Genomic DNA, 16764 nt, shown 5'->3' with positions numbered 1-16764 from the left:
GTGGATGCCGTGGGAGGAGGAGAGGGTCGAGGCGAGGCCCGAGGATTGAGGATTGGAGGTGGGATTGGCGGTGGTGTCGACTTTGGGTGTGTCGGCGGGCAATTGAAGACGGTCGATCGATTGAAGATGGGCCGCCTGCTCGGTGGTGAGCGGAGCGGAGCGGAGCGGGGAGGAGCGGAGAAGGCGGCGGGAGGTCCGTGTGAGAGGGGCGGGATGGCTTCGGGCGCTAGCGGACGACGTCAACGACACTCGTTTGCTTCGTTTGGGCGATTCCACGATACAGGCCGCCATGACTTCTTGGAGGGTGTTGGAGATGAGATGATGTCGTTTTTGCTGAATGCTGATTAGATCAAAGCGTTTTGAGGGCGTCCGCTGCCCGTTGTCTGCGTACCAAGGCGAGGCTCGAATGGACTGCTCTAAGAACAAAGGTATCGTTTTGCGAAGACTTTCCTTCTCGCCAACGAATTGAAGAGGCAGGCGTAGACCGGAGCTTTCCAACGTCGACGACACCTCGTATCGCCTCCGTCTGCTCCAATCCAAAACCGTCCGACTGAATGCGGCCATCACTCATGGCGAACCTTCAAGACGAGGCTCTCATGGCTGTCCGGCCGTTGCCAAGTTCGATTACCCTTGGATCGCACCCAACTGTCTGCCCGTCTGTCCAGGCCATATGCGAAGGCTGTGTCGTTCAGCCGGCCCACCGCTCATGGCGAACCTTCGAGACGAGGCCCTCTCATGGCTGACCGGCGGTTGCCGAGTCCGAATTACCCTCGAATCGCACCCAACTGTCTGCCTGTTTGTCCAGTCCATACGCGAAGGCTGTGTCGCTCAGCCGGCCGATCATTGGCAACGGTACGTGATTTCGGCACGCGCCTTTTTTTCTCAGCTCTTTCAGTGCAACCAGGAGCTCTGGTGCCGCTTTCATTGTTCTGGGCCGTTTCTTTGCCGTCCGCATCTTTCTTCCAGGTTCTTTCCGTGTCCTGTCCCTTGGCCATCTTCAACGCGCCGGCCTTTGGTTTGAAGACCTGTCTATCGTGGCGGAGCGGTTGGAGTTTCCTTCAGTCTTGAAAGATCCGCCATTCATGGCTGGCCTCAAAGCGTCGGTCGTTTCTATGCTGGCGCGGTTGGCGTTGGTTTTGGCAGTGACGCTGCCAGGCCCGGAGTTGCATTGCATGCAAATCTTTTCGCATCCCCAGGATCTGTTTCTGCCGAAAGTATCTGGAGAAAAAACCGCGTCAGCGCAAAAGAGGCCGTTGACTTTCAAGGTATCGCCCGCGGCAACAGAATCTTGTGCAATGAGTTTCCTTAGTCTTCCCGCTCTGCCTTCAGAGCCCGTTTCTGATACCTGGGGGCAAAAAACCACGCATGGTTGTTGCCTTCGAAGTACACCATCTGCGGCAGCACTGCGGCACCAGTGGTTTCCCTGGCGCCTTGAAGCCACAGAGGTCTTCCTCACAATCCTTTGTGAAGTTCAAACTGCGCTAGTACGAAAACGGGTGCTTCCTTCCAAGTACATTACCCACAGGAACATGGACGTGCGACGGTTTCTTCCTCGCCTCTTTCATTTCACCTGGAAGCTAAGAAGTCTCTTCCGTTCTGCCATCTGCCTGTCGTCCTTGCTGAAACACAGACTACGCTAGTATCAAAAGGGGGTGCTGCCTTTCAAGTACATCGCCCACAACACCGTTGTGTGATGAGATTTCTCGATTTTCCGCTTCAAGCTTTGGAGGCCTTGCACTGTCCCCCATCGTCGCTGCCAAAACATAAACCACGCTAGTAACACGCTAGTTTGAAAGGGGAGTGATACCTTCTAAGGATAACGCCTGAGGCAACACTTTTCTGTGATGAATTTTCCATCCCAAAGCTGTGAATGCTTCCCTTTCTCTGCCCTTGCCCCGTCGTCGCTGCTGGAAACATAAACCACGCTAATACCACGCTAGTACGAAAAGGGGCTGCTACCTTCTGACAACATGGCTCAAGGCAACACTGATAATTCTCATTTTTTTCCACCCCTGAGCGATGGAGGTCCTCCGCCCGTCGTCGCTGCCAAAACGTTCACCACGCTAGGCGCCAATACCACGCTAGTACTAAAAGGGGGTGCCGCCTTCTAAGTACATTGCCCTGATATTTTCAGTTTTTCTCCGCCCCGAAGCTGTGGAGGTCCACTGTCCGTCGTCGCTGCCGAAACATTCACCACGCTAGCGTCGCTAAAACCACGCTAGTACGAAAAGGGGGTGCTACCTTCTGAGTGCATCGCCCACAGCAACAGTGTGCAGTGAACGTTTTTCTACCTCGAGGTTAAAAAGGTCTTCCCACTCTTCGACCGTCGCGATTCTTCCATTCTTCTTCAACAACCTCCAACCTTCCACCCTCCCCCTTCATCGCCCATCTTCCAACTCTACAAAGCTTCCAAAGCATTCCACACACCTTCATTGCCCATCATGGTGATGAATTGGAACTCAGACGCCGATGCCAAGGTAAGTACCCATCCCGTCATGATCTCGACCCCCGCTCACTTTTGTTCCAGCTTTTGGTCGGCATTGTCAACTACACCGACTTCAAGCTCAACAAGGAAACGCTCGCGAAGCTGAACGAGTGGATGGGTCCTGGTACGTTCACTTTGCGCCCGTGACTTCTTCGTTTCTTCTCGTCCTGACCATTGTCCATTGTTCCAGACTGTGTCGGCCAGTCCATCTCCCAGCGTCTGATCAAGCTCAAGAAGAAATTCTATGAGGAGCACCCCGAGCTCATTGGCGCCAACGTCTCTGGCAACGGACCCAAGACCCCCAAGTCGGGCACGAAGCGCAAGGTCGTCGACGACGACGACGAGGAGACTGTCACCCCGACCCCCAAGAAGCGCGGCGGCCGCCCCAAGAAGGCCGACGCTGTCAAGACTGAGAACGGCGAGGGTGCCGGCGAGGATGCTGCTGCTCCAGCTACCTTGACCCCCAAGAAGCGTGGCCGCCCCAAGAAGGCTGAGCTCGCGAAGGACAACGACGTGGTCAAGCAGGAGCCTGGCTCCGAGGTCGAGTCCAAGGCCGACTCTGTCATGCAGGGCAGCAACGTCGCTGACCAGCTTCTCGCCGCTGCTGAGGCCGGCGACTCCTCTGACAAGGAGGACAAGCTTCCGCTTCCCGACAGCGATGACGAGGCTTGAAGTCCTCGCATCACCGACACCACGACGACCTCTTGGGTTCATGATCAAATCCCTTTTGCGTCTGCGGTGCTGGAGCGACTCGAACTTCCTCTTTTCGACAACAAAACGACCACTTGCTTTTCCTACGATCGACTTGCTCCTTACATCGGTCGACTTACTTCTCATCACGGTCGAATTGCTTTACCTACATCGGTCGACTTACTTCTCATCACGACCGGCTTGCTTTTACCACGGTCGAGTCTCCTTTCTCGTCCGCGGCGATGGGGCTGAAGCGGTCATTACGAAAAAAAAAAAAAATCCTTCTGGCATTCGGGAGTCGAATGAGGACACTTGACAGTACTGGCACGACCACCGTTCCGGCAGTCTTACATCGGTCAAGACAGGACACGCGTGGGGGTTTCTCTGGTGGCAGGTGGCGACACTCACCAGACCTTTCTTAATTCTCTAAATGGAACTTGATCACTTCCCGTGTTTCCCCTCTGCTGAAAGTTTAAGTTGTCATGTCCCATGTCATTCACCTCGCTTTGTTGACCTTCTGGTCCGTTTGGATATGCTCCAATCCACCCGGCTGGAACTTACCGACAGATTTTCCAGTCTTGCATTCAATCACTTCCGGTCCTGAGTTCATGGCACATTCCTGGTCTTGATTCCTTGGATCGAGCAGCCGCAGAGCTCGCATAGTAGGCGATGAAAGTGTTTCGCTAATGGTTTCGCTAATGGTTTTCACAGATTAAAGTCCAAGCCCCTGAGGTTGCTTAGTTTTCCAACAACCTGCTTGGGGCGAGAATGTCATACAACTCAAACTCCAGCGCACCTGTCATGTCTGCCGTTCGCTGTCCAACTCAAATGATAGCGCACTTGTGGTGTCTCCCGTCCATTGTTTAGTGGACAAAATTGGTGCTTTGTAAAATGACAGGCAAGTGCAACTTTAACCCCCTGGCACGCTCGTTGTATCTCCCATTGACCGTCCACGGCCTAATCTGGCGTATCGTATCGTGACGCCCTGTTTCCGAAAGGGGTTGGTTCACGACGAGCAGACCGCGCGGTCTGGCAGAGGTCAAAACTCCTGCTTCCGACCTCCAGACTCCAAACCTCAACATCCGACTCCACACCTCCGACTTCGCTTCACTTCCAAAAGTTGATCACAACCACCCACTCTTTTCTTCTCTCATCGCAGCAGCCATGTCTATCAAGTGGGACGCCGCCAATGATGCGAAGGTGGATTCTTCCCGCTGATGCTTTAGATGATCCTCTGGCTGACCTTTGACACAGTTCTTCACCATGGTCATCCAGCACTTCAACATCAAGCTTGGTGGTGAAAAGCTGAAGAACCTCAACATCGCCATGGGTCTTGGTAAGTTTGACTTCCTCCGGTCACTTCAATCCTCACGCGAGCCTCCTGAACGCAATCTTCAGTTCATGCGACATGGGTAATGATCATGTTCCTTGTTTCAGTGACTGACATTCAACAGCCCCAAACTCGCAGTCCTTGACCCACCGCCTCGCCTTCCTCAAGAAGCAGGGCAGCCAGGTCAATGCTGGTGCCAGTGCCGAAGTCAAGTCCGTCACTCCGCGCGCCAATGCTCGCAAGACGAAGACTCCCAAGAAGAAGCGCGTCGACAGCGTCGTCGACGACGACGAGTTCTCTCACCCGGACGACGTCAGCAAGTCCGAGCCCGGCAGCGACCCGGAGTTCACGCCCTTCTTCAACGGCGGCACCAAGGCGCTCAAGCGCAAGAGCGGTGATGCCGACGAGGACGAGGAGCCTACCGAGTTCACCCGCTCCCTCATGGCTGGCAAGAAGGCCGCTAGCCCCAAGAAGAAGAAGAAGGTCGTCAAGGTCGAGGCCGATGAGGAGGAGGACGGCTTCACCATGGACATGCCCCAGTCTCTCTGGGACGACGAGGAGCTCACCGGCTAGGCCGCCTCTACACTTCTTGCTGCAAGTCGACACGGCTTCTACTTTTGCTTTTGCTTTACACGGTCTGGTCCCCCCGACCATTGGGATTCTGGTTCACCCCGACAATACGGATACTTTGGTCGACCAGGACGATTTCCTTGCTCTTCCCTCCTTCTCCCATGACTTTTCTCAGCCCATTCGGTCTTAACGGGTTTCAAAAAGCGAACACGGGTTGCGGATGCAGGATGGCGTTGGCACACTGGCTGGCGCGAATGGCGTTGGAAACGGTCATGGGTGGCAGAGTCGATAATGCAAACTAAAATTTGAGAGAGAGAAAGGGTCCTTCATGTTGATCGTCAGTGGTTGGAATTGACTTTCAAGGCCTGGTAGCAATCTTCGTGGCGCACAACTACGACTGCTCCATGTGCCTCTGCATAGACGACTAAGTGAATCCCAGTCTCAAGTGCTTTAGGGCTTGAATGCTCCCTGAGCGCATGGCTGGCGGAGATACTGCTGCTGCCGCTGCCGCCGCCGCTGCCACTACATCCATCACTCTGTTGCTCCAGCTCTGTGAAAGTTTCAGGTCATGAGAATGTAGAAATTGAGTTTTTGACCTAGTTGATGGCGAGTTCTTGGACCTGATGATGAGCAAATTGGTAATTGACTTCTGCATGCCGATCCAACGGATACAGTCGTTCTGGCCACGGTATTCCAAATCATTGTGATGTGATGGCAGAGAAGTATGTCTCAGCGCTGGACGTTCAGATAAGCAATGACGAGCAAAAGTGTTTGGACAGATAATTACCTGGGCCTACGTTGCGCTCAATACGCCCCATCATTGGTGGATGGATGCAATAGAGTTTGGCATCTGGGTGCTGCAGCCGCAAAGTGTAGCCCAGCCTCCCCCTTTTGCACGGTCTTCCAGGTTCCAGAAGCCCTGCATGGTCGCAGTCTCCAGCGGCTCGTCCAAATTGCTGGAATTCCGTTTGAGGTGTGCCCAACGCACGACCGTCATCAGTGGCGTAACCTTTCCTCGGCATCGGGACGGAGGCTTCATCGTCGCTCTTCGTCTCCAGTCGTTGTTCCTGTCCAGCTCTTGATTCACCGACCTTCCGATGCTCGTTTGACTCCGGGAAAAAGGCAGTGCCCACGGCGAAGGCAGGGTAGATGGCCTGTCGAAAAATCGGCCGGATTGCTTTGATGGACGGGTTTCTAGGGGAGTGGAATTCTGCTGCCACGAACGCACGTCGAGCTTCCGGAAAGCCCGCCTTTAAGTTGGAGCGCGCGACACAGCTTGTGCGCAGACGGAAGGGGCCGCTCGTATGCCCAAAAAGCCAAGGGTTTCTCCCGCAGAGTCTCGAACCGCCTGACTTGAGCCTGCCCAAACTGCTGGAAGCTCGTCCCTGTCATGGAGGGAGCACAGACTATGTTCGCACGCTTACATCCCTAACCCCAGTAGCTACCACCTACCCCTGCCGAGTGTCTCAATACAGTACAGGCGACCAGATAAGCACAAAGTACCACAACGGTGATGCCATTGTGGTCTACATTGAATACCTGGAGCCAAAGGTCGGTCCGTTTCTGGCCTACCCTTTGCACACATTTTGCTGGACCGCAGCGTGCCCAGACCCCTCCTCCGCCGTACCCCCATGTCACTTCTGGCTCGCAACGACCAACTTCTGTGCTGCACACCCCTGATGACGACTAGTCTTCATAGACTTGAGGAAATTATACAATGCCGCATGCATCCTACTCGACCGATGACAAGTAGGCTTTACATTAGGTCCCACGGTTTTTACTTGGGCTTGGTATGCGGATTTGCGCGGTCATGGTATAATCTGGTCGTTCATGCACTGTGAGACCTGCTCAAGGGGTACGGCGTGTAGAGCGGCTTGATGATCCACGCGAAAGCGACAGCTTGACAGGATCACAAGAGGTTTGGTTGCGGAGCTCCTTGTCAGTGTATAAAGCTCGTGATCAATGTGAGCTCTTTCAACTATTTGCACCGTCATTTCCTCTTCAGCCAAGAACTGCGGGCTTGTCCTGCGAGCTTTCCATTCGCCATCTTGCCTTGCATCCAAGACTGTTGGTATTCATGATGCCTCCCGGAACGTCTGCGAAGCCCGAGGACAAGCTCATAAAAGTTTCTACGAAGTCGGAAGAAGTTGCTGTGGTAAGTTCGCTACTTCCAATCCGCTTCTTTCGCAGCTAACAGATGGCTCCTTGTCATCCTAGTTGTTCTACTGCGTCATCAGAGTCGTCGGTGTGAAGATGAGCGCGTCCTACTGTGAGGACATCGCGGTGATGATGAATCAGTTGACGGCTTCCCGTAAGTCCAGTCAAGTCTCTATTCTACTTGGAGGATTGACTAAAAAGATCAGGCTGCACCGGGAATGCAGTCCGCCAGAAGCTCGCCAAAATACGCGATCGAGCGTACGCATTGGGCGCAATTGATCTCAAAACCAAACCGCCAACCCCAAAAAAGAGGGGACCACCAAATTCGCGTGGCAAGGTCAAGAAGGGGAAAAGTCAGGATTCCAGCGACGAGTCTATTATGGACTCTCCTTCCCCAAACGTCGACAGCTCCATGGTCGATGCTACGCCAATGCGGCATCAGCCCAAACGCTCCAAACGCATGGACATCTCCTATGGCGAGCTGGATGGCGGTGACGATCCTGACAGCCCCTTGGACGAGAAAGTCATCAAGTTCGAATCTGACTTGTAGGCAGATGCTGGACTTTGGGTAGCCCTAAACTGTTTCCCATGAATGGAGTCGCTCTCTGGCCAGGTTTGGCGGCGTTTGAATTTGTTCTTGATTCTCCGTTTCCCCTGAAGCAGCGTCGGCCAAAGTTGTGTGGATTGATGATGTGCGGTTTCTTCCTAGCTCTTAGCAATGACGGCATCAAAATTGAGTTCCTGTTCTTTTGCAATTGGCTTTCTCTCTCTCACGTGAGACTTTGCATCCGTGACCTGGCAAGTGACTGGAAAGTTCGTGCATGACGAAGCGGCGTCGACATTTGCTGGGTGACAGTCACACGCCACTAACTTGTTCCACGCATCCACCCTGGTTCTGTCGGCACTTGGCACGCATCCTGGCACATGTGTCGGGTACAACGGGTTCTCGCTTCAGGGATGCAAGGGGAAAGGAAGACGGTGCGTTAAGCTTTCGGTTGGTATTTAAGCTTGCGTTCAACACCAGCTGTGCAACAACTCCTCATCATCTCCCTCAACTGCCCTCCTCTGTCTTGTCTGTTGGGCCTTCTATCTTCCTCACTACACCTTGAAGCAATGAGTTCCTCGGAAATGAAGTCCTTTGACCGGTTTTTGGAAGACGACGCTATGGCGTCTTCTGAACCGGTTTCAAAAGACGATGCTGTCGAGTCCCCTGGATTGAAATGGAATATTGAAGATGATGCCAAGGTTTGTCGACTGTTTTGATATGGACACTTCTCTCAATTGCTGATAAGTTCTCTCTTTAGTTCATGGCGGCCATGGTACGATTCATCTTCCCCGACACCGAATTAAGCAAAGCTGAGGGGGTTTTGGTTTCGAAATTGACTGAAGATCGTAAGTCTAAGCTTTTGGTTCGAAGGGAAACGAGTTCCCTGACAACGTCAACAGTTCCGTCCGAGGAGATCCTTCGTCAAAAAGCAATGAAGCTTTGCAACAATGCCGCTCCTCCCCAACAGTCAGAAGCAAATGGGGAAAATTCCACAGCGCAGCAACAGATGCAGAAAGAGAAATCTGTGAAGATGCTGCAAATTTATCAGCACGCCTTGATGCAACTTGAACACCGGAACAAGCAGAATCTTTTGCAGGCTCAGCAACAAGAAATGGACGCTGCCGCCGCCGCCGCCGCCGCCGCCGCCGCCGCTGCTGCTCAGTGTCAGTATGACAGACAGGGGGATCCCCTCCAACAAGATGCTCACAAGGGACTCAGTCACTTGTAGATCACCCAAAAGGAGCTTTGCGGTGATACCTACAGCTTCTCTGAGATTGAATTTGTTTAAGACAAGACAGAGTCGCAGGCGGACAGCGTTTTTGCGGGTTGCTACCAAATCCAGTCGCTCGTTCTGTGGTGTAGCGGCGTCGGCGCTCATCTTCTGTTCTTTTCTCTTTCAAATTGTATGGGTGATGGGTCCAAATCGTGAAGAAGGAGATTGGTCAGTTCGTCGTTCTGTTCCTTTGGAATGACATGGATCCAGATTGATTGAAAGAATGCGCAATCTGCTTTGTTCCTAGCTCGTAGCCAGTCAACACCAAAATTGAGTATCTGCTACTTTCCGCAAACACCTTCTCGTGCACAGTTGGCTCCACTTTTGGGACTTGACCAGGTCAACTGACATTCTATGGACGGAATGCTCCCTCCGTGTGCGAGAGATACGGAAGCCTGCTTAATCCCTGTTTGCAGGCTACCAGAACTCTCCTGCCACTTACCCGGGCCCTGGTCACATTGGCCTCGCGCAATTCCGCAGCTGGTGAACAATGATGGGAGATTCCGCTGGGTCCACACGAGTCGTGATAATCTGGATGGTGGGAAACTTGAGCCGACGGTCTTTTCTAGCCACATGTAGACCGATGGAATCCATTGAAATTTTAACTTTCTCAAGTCACGGGCGTTGTGTCCGCAAAATCCTCCGTAAGATTTAAACGCGCCTTTTCGACCACTGCGAGTTGTTGTTTGTTCTATCCAGAAATACCCCCTCAATCCTCTTTGAACGCTGTCAACCACAAGGACAGTTCTTCAAGCGCCCACCAGAAAACTTCCATCATGCCCAGAGGGACTTGGACTGCCAAAGATAAGGCCGATGTGAGGCATTTGATCAGTTTCAAGAACATGGCTAACTTTTGAAAGCTGTTGAACGCCCTCATCACAATCACAAAAGGCACCGTTGCCAAAGGACTATACGAGACTCTCTCGGAGAAGATGAACTACAGTGAGTCTGATCGCTTTACTCCCAACTGCTGCCATTTTGTTGAGAGTAGCTATCTCACGGACCTGTCCAGGATTTACTGCAGAGGCCATTCGCCAGATGTTCATCAGGTCCTGCAGGCCTTCCAAGGGGGGATCCCCGAAGTCCGCAGACGATGAAAGTCCGGGGAAACCGTCGCCCACCGTCGCAAAGAGTCATTCTGGCGTGGCAAAGAAGAAGGCGAAGAAGAATAAGAAGAGCGCGAAGAGAGTGAAGTCCCCGGTTTCTGATCGCACTCCATCAACTAGTCCAGCCGGCGATGGGATTGAAACGCCATCCAGGAGTCGTCCTGCTCGCAAAGGCGCCAAGAAATCCTACAAGGTCGACTCGGCTGTCGACACTTCTGAAGACGACACGAAGATGAGCACGCTGGAGGAGCATGTGGACACTGGCGCAGAGTTGTTGGATCAAATCAAGCATGAAGATGAAATGGACGTTCGTAGTGAGAGTGGTTTCTAAGCCCCTTCGCAATCACTTGGGACTTTCCGAGTAGATCGCTCAAGTCACGTCGCTCTTTACCTGTACTGGTGGTGTTGAGGTCCGGTTTGTTGGATTTGGGGGGTGGTATGAGTATGAGGCCAAGATTGTTGGTACAAAATCGCGACAAATTGGTGTGTAGGTCGTCTTCCTTCTCCTTACGTTTCAGTAGTGAAATTGGATTCTGCTCGTTGGCAAGCTTTCTGCACATGTGGCTCTGTGTGATTTCCAGCAAATATCTTTGCAATCGCTCTGTAAGGGGCAGTCCGCACAAGTAATGCAAGCCAAGTCTCTCTCGGCTCATTGAACATGGAGCACCAAAGCCCTCATCGTCCTTACCCTGGTTGAGGCACCACTTACCTTGGATACTGCCAAAGCTGGTTAGTGGTGATGGTAAACTCCGCTGAGAGTCTAATTCGTGGCAATGTCATGGCGGGAAACTTGAGCCGGGCCCGTGGTCTGTTGATCTGATGCATGCAGTCGGCCCATTGGCACCCCATCTGAACTGCCTTTTTGCGAAGGCACGGGTGTTGGCGTCCGACAAGCCTTCCGTAAGATTTAAACGTCGCCTTGTGAACGCCAGCTGCCGTCATTCTCCTTTGCCAACACACCATTCCGCCTCCTCGCCTTCAACAAGGACACCTCTTCGGCCACTTGCCAGCAAATTTCCATCATGCCGATGTGGACTCCTCCGGATGACAAAAAAGTGACGCTGAGTCATCATCATCACTCAGACGCTAGCTTATGTGTTCAACAGTTGTGTCAATCTCTAATAGTCCTCATTTGGGATCTGATGCCCAAAAAGGACATCTGTGAGAAGCTGTCGAAAATGATGGATCGCAGTGAGTTGTCGATTGTTTTTCTGCAAAAAAGCTGGTGAGAGGACATCTACTGAGCCATAGCGTAGAGTTCACTGCCGAATCGATAAGCCATAAAATCAGAAAGGTCCTCAAGGACACCAAACCTGGACCTGTGAAATCTGAGCCGGGCAAGACTCCGGAGGCGTCTCCCATCAAAAAGAAGCCTCGCGCCCCCAAGAGGAAGAATACCAAGGCTGAAGATTCCGACGGACCACTCACGCCTTCGCCGACTCCTCAACGCAGCAGGAAGAGGAAGAATGATTCTCGGACTCCAGAGAGCAGCCCATCTCCAGATCTGGATGACGAGCAAGTTGAGACACCGGTGAGGCGTTTCCCCATGAGGAAGTGCCCAAGGAAGTCTTACAGGATTGATTCCGAAGATCAAAGCTCGGCCCATGATTCTGGCGTCGATGCGGGCGCCATCTCGCCAGCAATCAAGATTGAAAAGGATGAGTCGGGCGTCGGACTCCCAAAGGGGGTCAAGTTTGAAGAGGAGGAAATGGAGCTTTGAGAGGTCGAAGCCATCAGCTTCTTGTTCGTTCCTTTATGAGCCACATCTCTCTTCGCTACGGCTGGTGCTGTTCATGTTTTGCTCGCAAATTTGTTGGCAATGGGCTTGAAGAAAAAATCGGCCAGCTTTGACCGAAAAAATGGACGGTGTCGTGCGTGTTCCTTCCCTGTGCCTTAGAAACACCAAATTTGAGCCGTTTGTTTGGTCCTGGTCACTGTTACCGTCAATCTCGCGTTGGAGCTGTTTAGGGAGTTCGAGCTCTGGTATGTGGACCTTGTTGCATGAGCGCTTCGCTGCCGACCCTGTTGCTGCTCTTGCCAGTGGCGGTCTTGTCGCTGGCCCTGTTGGCCCTGATGGCCCGCGAGAATGCTGCTATCTTGCACTGCATGCCATGCTCTTGTCCGTGCTCGGCCAAAACGCAAAAGGCGCAGCTCGGCGTGTTCCGCACCGTTGATGGAGCGAGTCATCGGACAATGAAATCCCTTGTCGCATGCTCCCAGTGCGGTCTATCTTTTCACCCTGATCCTAGCATGATCTCCTGATCTGCTACAAGGATACCGTCTTGTGCACAACGTTGCGCTCATCTGACTCGGGGTGACATGATGGTTTCGCGGCTTACCCGGGGCTCTGGAACGTCCGCATGGCAGGGCCAAATTAAGCTCGCGTCGGCGTGGGGTGACTTTTTGCATAGCAGACATGGGAGAAAAGTCAATTTGGTATCTCTGAGAAGGAGCTTCGACCTCATGGTTGCCCGAATTGCCGCAGGACCAGCCTGTGTGTGTCTATGCTTCTGATATGATTGTTCTGGTAGAACTCAATGCTGCGCTGTGTGAAATTCATCCGGTTAGAGCTGCAACTTTGCAGAGCGGGAGCGGTTGGTGACGTGGTTTGAATGTCTCCATCAAATTTGGACGCTCATGCTTCGCTCACATATAAATGGTTCTTTCACCTCTTGCAATCGCGTCTTCCCAGCCATCTGTGAGCACCCTTCATCACAGTAGCACCCAAGAGTCGTACCAGATATTCTCACCATGCCCGGTCCCAATTGGACCTTTGAAGAGGAGTCGATGGAAAGCCGTCTTTCAATTTTTGGTCATCGGAAAGATTTTCTGACATGCGACACAGATCTTGAGATACTTGGTTCGCAAAATCAATCCAAAACTTACCGGGGAAATGTACAAGGAAATTGCTCACCTACTACAAGACAGTGAGTAGCATTTTCGCACCATCTTGCTGTCAAATGAGGAGTCCTCGTTGCTGAAGCGTCCATAGGACATTCTGCCCACAGCGTCTGTCAGCGCTTCTGCTTCATGCGCAACGATGATGGAGAAAGCCAGTCGAAAAATGGCGACAAATCGACCCCCAACAAACCGAAGCCCGGTGTTGGTCGGGGGAGGAAAAAGAAGACCAACGACTGCGATGCCAATGAGACCCCGTCGCCGCTTCCGATGACCACAGGCAAGAAAAGGAAAAGCCCTTCTCCGACCGCCACGCGCACTCCGTCTGCTAGTCCATTGGAGGAACCGATGCGGAAGCATCCCAAAAAGCCCAAAAAGATGGAGTCCAGTGTCAAAAAGCGGAAAGCCAATCCTGGCGTTGAGACCGGCGCCAAGTTGCCCAATCTCAAGATCAAAAGAGATGATTATGACCCATTCAAGTGCGACGGATAACGTGTAGAGCTGAGCTTGCCATCTGACCACTTGGAATTTCCTCAATTTGCTCCTCAGAATCACGTCGGTCATTACCTGGCGGGTGTTGTCGATGTTCACTGTTTTGACTTCTTTGTGATGGATGACATGGGACCAAATTGGCTGGTGTGAGCTTTTATTGGATATGCGGGCGCTGTGGAGGTCTTTCCAAGTCTCTTTGCAGTTTTTCAACGAAATTGACTGTTTTCCGTTTGCAAGTGCGCTCCTGTGGACGTGGTGTGCTGCCCCCTCCATTGCCTGCAAGCGCTGCAGATGACGAGGATGGCGCTGCAGTTGGTACTGCCCGTGACGGTAGAAACGAACGCAGTAGTAAGGCGGCATAGATAACACAGTTGCCGGGTCTGTTGAATTGCAAGTGCCCGGTCTGTTGAATCGTGGTGCTCTTTTGGCTGATTAGGTGCCGCGGGAAAGTCAAATGTTGAAAAGCTCGCATTGGTGATGAACGGGGCAGAGGCGTCTCCCAATACCTTGGGTAAGGAGCTGTGACTGCAAGGGAGCAAGAATATCCTGCGCGTCCAATTTGACTTTTTCTCCGTATCTTGCGAGGACGAACTCAATGCTGGGCCCTTGAGACGGAAACCACCATGGGGCAATGGCGAGCTTAATTCATAGCTTGGTCCGGCGTGAACGCTCGTATCTTGAAGCTTCCGAAGGGCTTGTCTGGGCCGCATTCGCATGACAGGACCCCAACGAGGCCACAGCTGCAGCGCAGTGGGTGGCAGATGAGTAAGTAGGGGATGTGGAGGTATTATCACTTCTCTTCACCAGCCCGTCTCTTGTTTTCTCTTGCCCATTCTCCAACCATCGCAAGCTCCCTTCCATCTTCTGAACATCAGAATGCCGACCGGACAAGCTTGGACCGCGGATGAGGACTTATATGTACGCTCGCATCATTCCACAGTCCAACCATAGGTATTGCTAAGAAGATCCAGTTGTGCTTCACAATCGTACGTCTAGCTGGTGTGAAGACCAGTAATAAGTGGTGTGATGACATTGCAGAATCAATGGGTGACGGAAGTAATGTTCCTCCCACTTTCCGTATGTGTTGCTTGAAGTTCTGTCTCTGAAGATTGTTCAGAAACTGGAGAGGCGGTCAGGTGCAGGTTGAGGAAGCTTTACAAGCAATTCGGCATCGATGGCCCTGCGTCAATTAGTCCCGGATCAAATCCCTCGAAAGTCTGCAAGCCGAAGGCTTCTCCGACAAAATCCTCTCCGACAAAGTCCTCTCCGACAAAGTCCTCTCCGACAAAGCCCAAGCGTGTCACGAAAGCAAACGGCAAGAAAAATTCTCATCGTGACGTGTCAACCCCCGCCACCAGTCCAAATGAAAGTGGCGACGATGTTGTCGACAGCCAAGACACGACAATGACGCCACAGCGCTGGTCTTCGAGGACGGGCGCGAAGAAAAACTATGCGGAAATCGAGAAGTCAGACTTGGGTGACGAGGAAGATGACGGCACGGAGGAAATCGTATCTGAGCGCGCAGAGGTCAAGACTGAAGAGGATGAAGAGGGACTTTGAACAGTCTATTCACTGCTAGTTTTGTCAGCTCCCTTTCGTTTTACACTCCTTTGAGCGGCGTACCTTTTCTTTTTGGAAGACCAGATTGCCCCGCGAGGTTATCAGTCTGTTCCTTGCGAATGTTTCCAACGAGCCTTCTTTTGCTCGCCCTCTCCCTTTCTCGTGTTTTTGCGAGTTCTTGGTGTATCCCTTCTGTTCCTGGAGAGCACGCTTCTCCGACGAGGCCAAATTGTTGTGGGAGGAGATGTAGTTCCAAAATGAAAGCGGTGCAACCAATGTTCTCCCAATGATCCATGGACAGCTGTGCTGGTCGTGCTGCCCGTAACGATTGAAATAAACAGTGAGTAAGGAGGTCCGGGGGAGGGGCGTAAGCCCGATACCCTGAGTAAGGAGCTATGGCCGGCAGGTTGCAAGGAAAGCCCGTGTGTCCAGTTTGACTTCTTGTCGGGGACTGCGAGGGTGAATCCAAGGCCGGGCCACGAAGGATACAAGCTCGAGGCAACGGAAAGCCTAATTTGCGGCCCCGGCGGAGCCATAGTTGGGAGAAAGCCAGCAGGGCGCAGGTGTTGAACGCGCAGGGGATGCGGGGATACTTAATGCTCGCCTCAGGTGCACCGTCCCCCATCTCTACTTTCTCATTGCTCAGTCATTGGGGCTAACACACCATCTTCCCCCAAACATCTTCATCAAAAGTCATCCAAATGGCCAGAGGCCCTGCTTGGAGCAAAGAAGAGGACTTTCTTGTGAGTTGATTGCCAGCCACGGCTCGTTAGAATCTGACGAAGACTTCAGCTGGTCTGGGAGATTATGGCAAGCTGCCAAGTAAGACCAAGCAAATCTGTTCTCGAAAATGTTGCGAAACGACTCCCCGGGGGCAGTATGTCGATGCTTTGCCGAGCTGCCTTGTTGGTGGCGTTCCACGTACGCAAGACAATTGACTTTTAGGACAGGGACAACCATAGCCATCATTCGTCGGTGGGAAAATCTCAACCAAGAGTTCAAAGTCGGAAAGCCGAGCAGCAAAGCCAAAAGTAGCCCTGCTGGCACCCCGCCCAAATCAACGCCAGCAAAAGCGAAGTCTCGCTCCCCGAAAGAAACAGGGAAGAAAGTCACTTTTGATCAACCATCGACTCCATGCTCGACGCCGAATCAAAGCAACGATGGGACAATGAGCCCCGAAGACGCCCTGATGCAACCGAAGCGGTGGTCCTCGAGAGAGCAGAGTCGCAAAAACTACGCTGAGATTGACGTGCCAGAGTCAAATGGCGAAGAGATGGACAGCTCTGAAGAGGTTGAGTTCGAGGCTGTTGAAATCAAGACAGAGTAGAGCGGCGACCAGGTAAGGGCTTCTAAAATCATTCTTTCATGAGGCCTGTGTACTCCAAGTCGTCTCTCTGATTGCTTCTCCTTAGGGAGCGCAAAATTTTCCGACTTCTCGCTCAAAACCTTGAAGTCTCTTATCACGCTCATTTTGAGTTGTCTCCCAAGGCTCTTCCGATCTGGATTCCTTCTCTTTCTCACTCTTTTGGGCCTGGGAACGTTCGGGTCCTGAAATCCTGTTTGGAACGACAAATTGTCCTGCAGTCATGGTGCGCTCTTCTCTGGGTCTGCTGCTTAAACCTCCTTTGTTGGGGCTCTCCAGCTCGCTCTCTCTCT

The 16764-nt window shown here is 52.5% G+C and overlaps 11 protein-coding genes across 11 annotated transcripts; 8 read left to right on the top strand and 3 right to left on the bottom strand.

The window, feature by feature from the left end:
• The first annotated feature begins 2020 nt into the window (after nt 1-2020).
• On the top strand, nt 2021-3383 carry BKA78DRAFT_342341 (uncharacterized protein). The gene is made up of 3 exons (XM_066890381.1): nt 2021-2477; nt 2528-2609; nt 2676-3383. The coding sequence occupies exons 1-3, from the start codon at nt 2442-2444 to the stop codon at nt 3155-3157; spliced, it is 600 nt and encodes a 199-aa protein (XP_066747017.1). The 5' UTR covers nt 2021-2441; the 3' UTR covers nt 3158-3383.
• A 1013-nt stretch (nt 3384-4396) lies between these two features.
• On the top strand, nt 4397-5112 carry BKA78DRAFT_310093 (uncharacterized protein). Its single transcript, XM_066888087.1, has 2 exons — nt 4397-4511; nt 4630-5112. Exons 1-2 carry the CDS (start codon nt 4439-4441, stop codon nt 5076-5078), a joined length of 522 nt encoding a protein of 173 aa, XP_066747016.1. The 5' UTR covers nt 4397-4438; the 3' UTR covers nt 5079-5112.
• Nucleotides 5113-5397: 285 nt separating this feature from the next.
• On the bottom strand, nt 5398-6143 carry BKA78DRAFT_310092 (uncharacterized protein). Its single transcript, XM_066888086.1, has 2 exons — nt 5863-6143; nt 5398-5810 (listed from the first exon to the last, which is right to left on the bottom strand). Exons 1-2 carry the CDS (start codon nt 6095-6097, stop codon nt 5500-5502), a joined length of 546 nt encoding a protein of 181 aa, XP_066747015.1. The 5' UTR covers nt 6098-6143; the 3' UTR covers nt 5398-5499.
• Nucleotides 6144-7093: 950 nt separating this feature from the next.
• BKA78DRAFT_378461 (uncharacterized protein) lies at nt 7094-7928 on the top strand. The gene is made up of 3 exons (XM_066892907.1): nt 7094-7230; nt 7293-7386; nt 7439-7928. Exons 1-3 carry the CDS (start codon nt 7153-7155, stop codon nt 7780-7782), a joined length of 516 nt encoding a protein of 171 aa, XP_066747014.1. The 5' UTR covers nt 7094-7152; the 3' UTR covers nt 7783-7928.
• Nucleotides 7929-8345: 417 nt separating this feature from the next.
• BKA78DRAFT_294074 (uncharacterized protein) lies at nt 8346-9007 on the top strand (the record flags this gene model as incomplete). Its single annotated transcript, XM_066886293.1, has 3 exons — nt 8346-8477; nt 8537-8624; nt 8679-9007. 3 exons carry the CDS (start codon nt 8346-8348, stop codon nt 9005-9007), a joined length of 549 nt encoding a protein of 182 aa, XP_066747013.1.
• Nucleotides 9008-9828: 821 nt separating this feature from the next.
• On the top strand, nt 9829-10489 carry BKA78DRAFT_294073 (uncharacterized protein; the record flags this gene model as incomplete). Its single annotated transcript, XM_066886292.1, has 3 exons — nt 9829-9867; nt 9913-9994; nt 10065-10489. The coding sequence occupies 3 exons, from the start codon at nt 9829-9831 to the stop codon at nt 10487-10489; spliced, it is 546 nt and encodes a 181-aa protein (XP_066747012.1).
• Nucleotides 10490-11076: 587 nt separating this feature from the next.
• BKA78DRAFT_106585 (uncharacterized protein) lies at nt 11077-11965 on the top strand. Its single transcript, XM_066882179.1, has 3 exons — nt 11077-11213; nt 11265-11349; nt 11415-11965. The coding sequence occupies exons 1-3, from the start codon at nt 11181-11183 to the stop codon at nt 11876-11878; spliced, it is 582 nt and encodes a 193-aa protein (XP_066747011.1). The 5' UTR covers nt 11077-11180; the 3' UTR covers nt 11879-11965.
• Nucleotides 11966-12833: 868 nt separating this feature from the next.
• BKA78DRAFT_310082 (uncharacterized protein) lies at nt 12834-14182 on the bottom strand. The gene is made up of 2 exons (XM_066888085.1): nt 13151-14182; nt 12834-13018 (listed from the first exon to the last, which is right to left on the bottom strand). The coding sequence occupies exons 1-2, from the start codon at nt 13906-13908 to the stop codon at nt 12961-12963; spliced, it is 816 nt and encodes a 271-aa protein (XP_066747010.1). The 5' UTR covers nt 13909-14182; the 3' UTR covers nt 12834-12960.
• Nucleotides 14183-14565: 383 nt separating this feature from the next.
• BKA78DRAFT_106521 (uncharacterized protein) lies at nt 14566-15016 on the top strand. Its single transcript, XM_066882177.1, has one exon. It carries the CDS (start codon nt 14723-14725, stop codon nt 14954-14956), a length of 234 nt encoding a protein of 77 aa, XP_066747009.1. The 5' UTR covers nt 14566-14722; the 3' UTR covers nt 14957-15016.
• On the bottom strand, nt 15017-15845 carry BKA78DRAFT_106549 (uncharacterized protein). Its single transcript, XM_066882178.1, has 2 exons — nt 15172-15845; nt 15017-15123 (listed from the first exon to the last, which is right to left on the bottom strand). Exons 1-2 carry the CDS (start codon nt 15731-15733, stop codon nt 15077-15079), a joined length of 609 nt encoding a protein of 202 aa, XP_066747008.1. The 5' UTR covers nt 15734-15845; the 3' UTR covers nt 15017-15076.
• Nucleotides 15810-16435, top strand: BKA78DRAFT_294069 (uncharacterized protein; the record flags this gene model as incomplete). Its single annotated transcript, XM_066886291.1, has 3 exons — nt 15810-15851; nt 15882-15930; nt 15987-16435. The coding sequence occupies 3 exons, from the start codon at nt 15810-15812 to the stop codon at nt 16433-16435; spliced, it is 540 nt and encodes a 179-aa protein (XP_066747007.1).
• Between the last annotated feature and the right edge of the window lie 329 nt (nt 16436-16764).

The sequence above is a fragment of the Phyllosticta capitalensis genome, assembly GCF_038381095.1.
Source record: "Phyllosticta capitalensis strain CBS 128856 chromosome Unknown BKA78scaffold_3, whole genome shotgun sequence".
Lineage (NCBI taxonomy): Eukaryota > Fungi > Ascomycota > Dothideomycetes > Botryosphaeriales > Phyllostictaceae > Phyllosticta > Phyllosticta capitalensis.
This window is presented reverse-complemented; position numbering and strand designations above follow the sequence as displayed.

Excerpts from the sequence above, each read along its gene's own strand:
- BKA78DRAFT_342341 (XM_066890381.1), top strand. The coding sequence starts at position 2,442 with ATGGTGATGAATTGGAACTCAGACGCCGATGCCAAG. Across the intron at positions 2,478-2,527 it reads ACTCAGACGCCGATGCCAAG|CTTTTGGTCGGCATTGTCAA; the intron begins GTAAGTACCCAT and ends CTTTTGTTCCAG. Across the intron at positions 2,610-2,675 it reads GAACGAGTGGATGGGTCCTG|ACTGTGTCGGCCAGTCCATC; the intron begins GTACGTTCACTT and ends CCATTGTTCCAG.
- BKA78DRAFT_310093 (XM_066888087.1), top strand. The coding sequence starts at position 4,439 with ATGGTCATCCAGCACTTCAACATCAAGCTTGGTGGTGAAAAGCTGAAG. Across the intron at positions 4,512-4,629 it reads CAACATCGCCATGGGTCTTG|CCCCAAACTCGCAGTCCTTG; the intron begins GTAAGTTTGACT and ends GACATTCAACAG.
- BKA78DRAFT_310092 (XM_066888086.1), bottom strand. The coding sequence starts at position 6,097 with ATGCCGAGGAAAGGTTACGCCACTGATGACGGTCGTGCGTTGGGCACA. Across the intron at positions 5,811-5,862 it reads TGAGCGCAACGTAGGCCCAG|CGCTGAGACATACTTCTCTG; the intron begins GTAATTATCTGT and ends CTGAACGTCCAG.
- BKA78DRAFT_378461 (XM_066892907.1), top strand. The coding sequence starts at position 7,153 with ATGATGCCTCCCGGAACGTCTGCGAAGCCCGAGGACAAGCTCATAAAA. Across the intron at positions 7,231-7,292 it reads AGTCGGAAGAAGTTGCTGTG|TTGTTCTACTGCGTCATCAG; the intron begins GTAAGTTCGCTA and ends TTGTCATCCTAG. Across the intron at positions 7,387-7,438 it reads GAATCAGTTGACGGCTTCCC|GCTGCACCGGGAATGCAGTC; the intron begins GTAAGTCCAGTC and ends TAAAAAGATCAG.
- BKA78DRAFT_106585 (XM_066882179.1), top strand. The coding sequence starts at position 11,181 with ATGCCGATGTGGACTCCTCCGGATGACAAAAAA. Across the intron at positions 11,214-11,264 it reads CTCCTCCGGATGACAAAAAA|TTGTGTCAATCTCTAATAGT; the intron begins GTGACGCTGAGT and ends TGTGTTCAACAG. Across the intron at positions 11,350-11,414 it reads GTCGAAAATGATGGATCGCA|AGTTCACTGCCGAATCGATA; the intron begins GTGAGTTGTCGA and ends GCCATAGCGTAG.
- BKA78DRAFT_310082 (XM_066888085.1), bottom strand. The coding sequence starts at position 13,908 with ATGCCGCCTTACTACTGCGTTCGTTTCTACCGTCACGGGCAGTACCAA. Across the intron at positions 13,019-13,150 it reads GACGCTGTGGGCAGAATGTC|CAAGTATCTCAAGATCTGTG; the intron begins CTATGGACGCTT and ends GATTTTGCGAAC.
- BKA78DRAFT_106521 (XM_066882177.1), top strand. The coding sequence starts at position 14,723 with ATGGCCCTGCGTCAATTAGTCCCGGATCAAATCCCTCGAAAGTCTGCA.
- BKA78DRAFT_106549 (XM_066882178.1), bottom strand. The coding sequence starts at position 15,733 with ATGGGGGACGGTGCACCTGAGGCGAGCATTAAGTATCCCCGCATCCCC. Across the intron at positions 15,124-15,171 it reads TGGTCTTCCAAAAAGAAAAG|CAGTGAATAGACTGTTCAAA; the intron begins GTACGCCGCTCA and ends TGACAAAACTAG.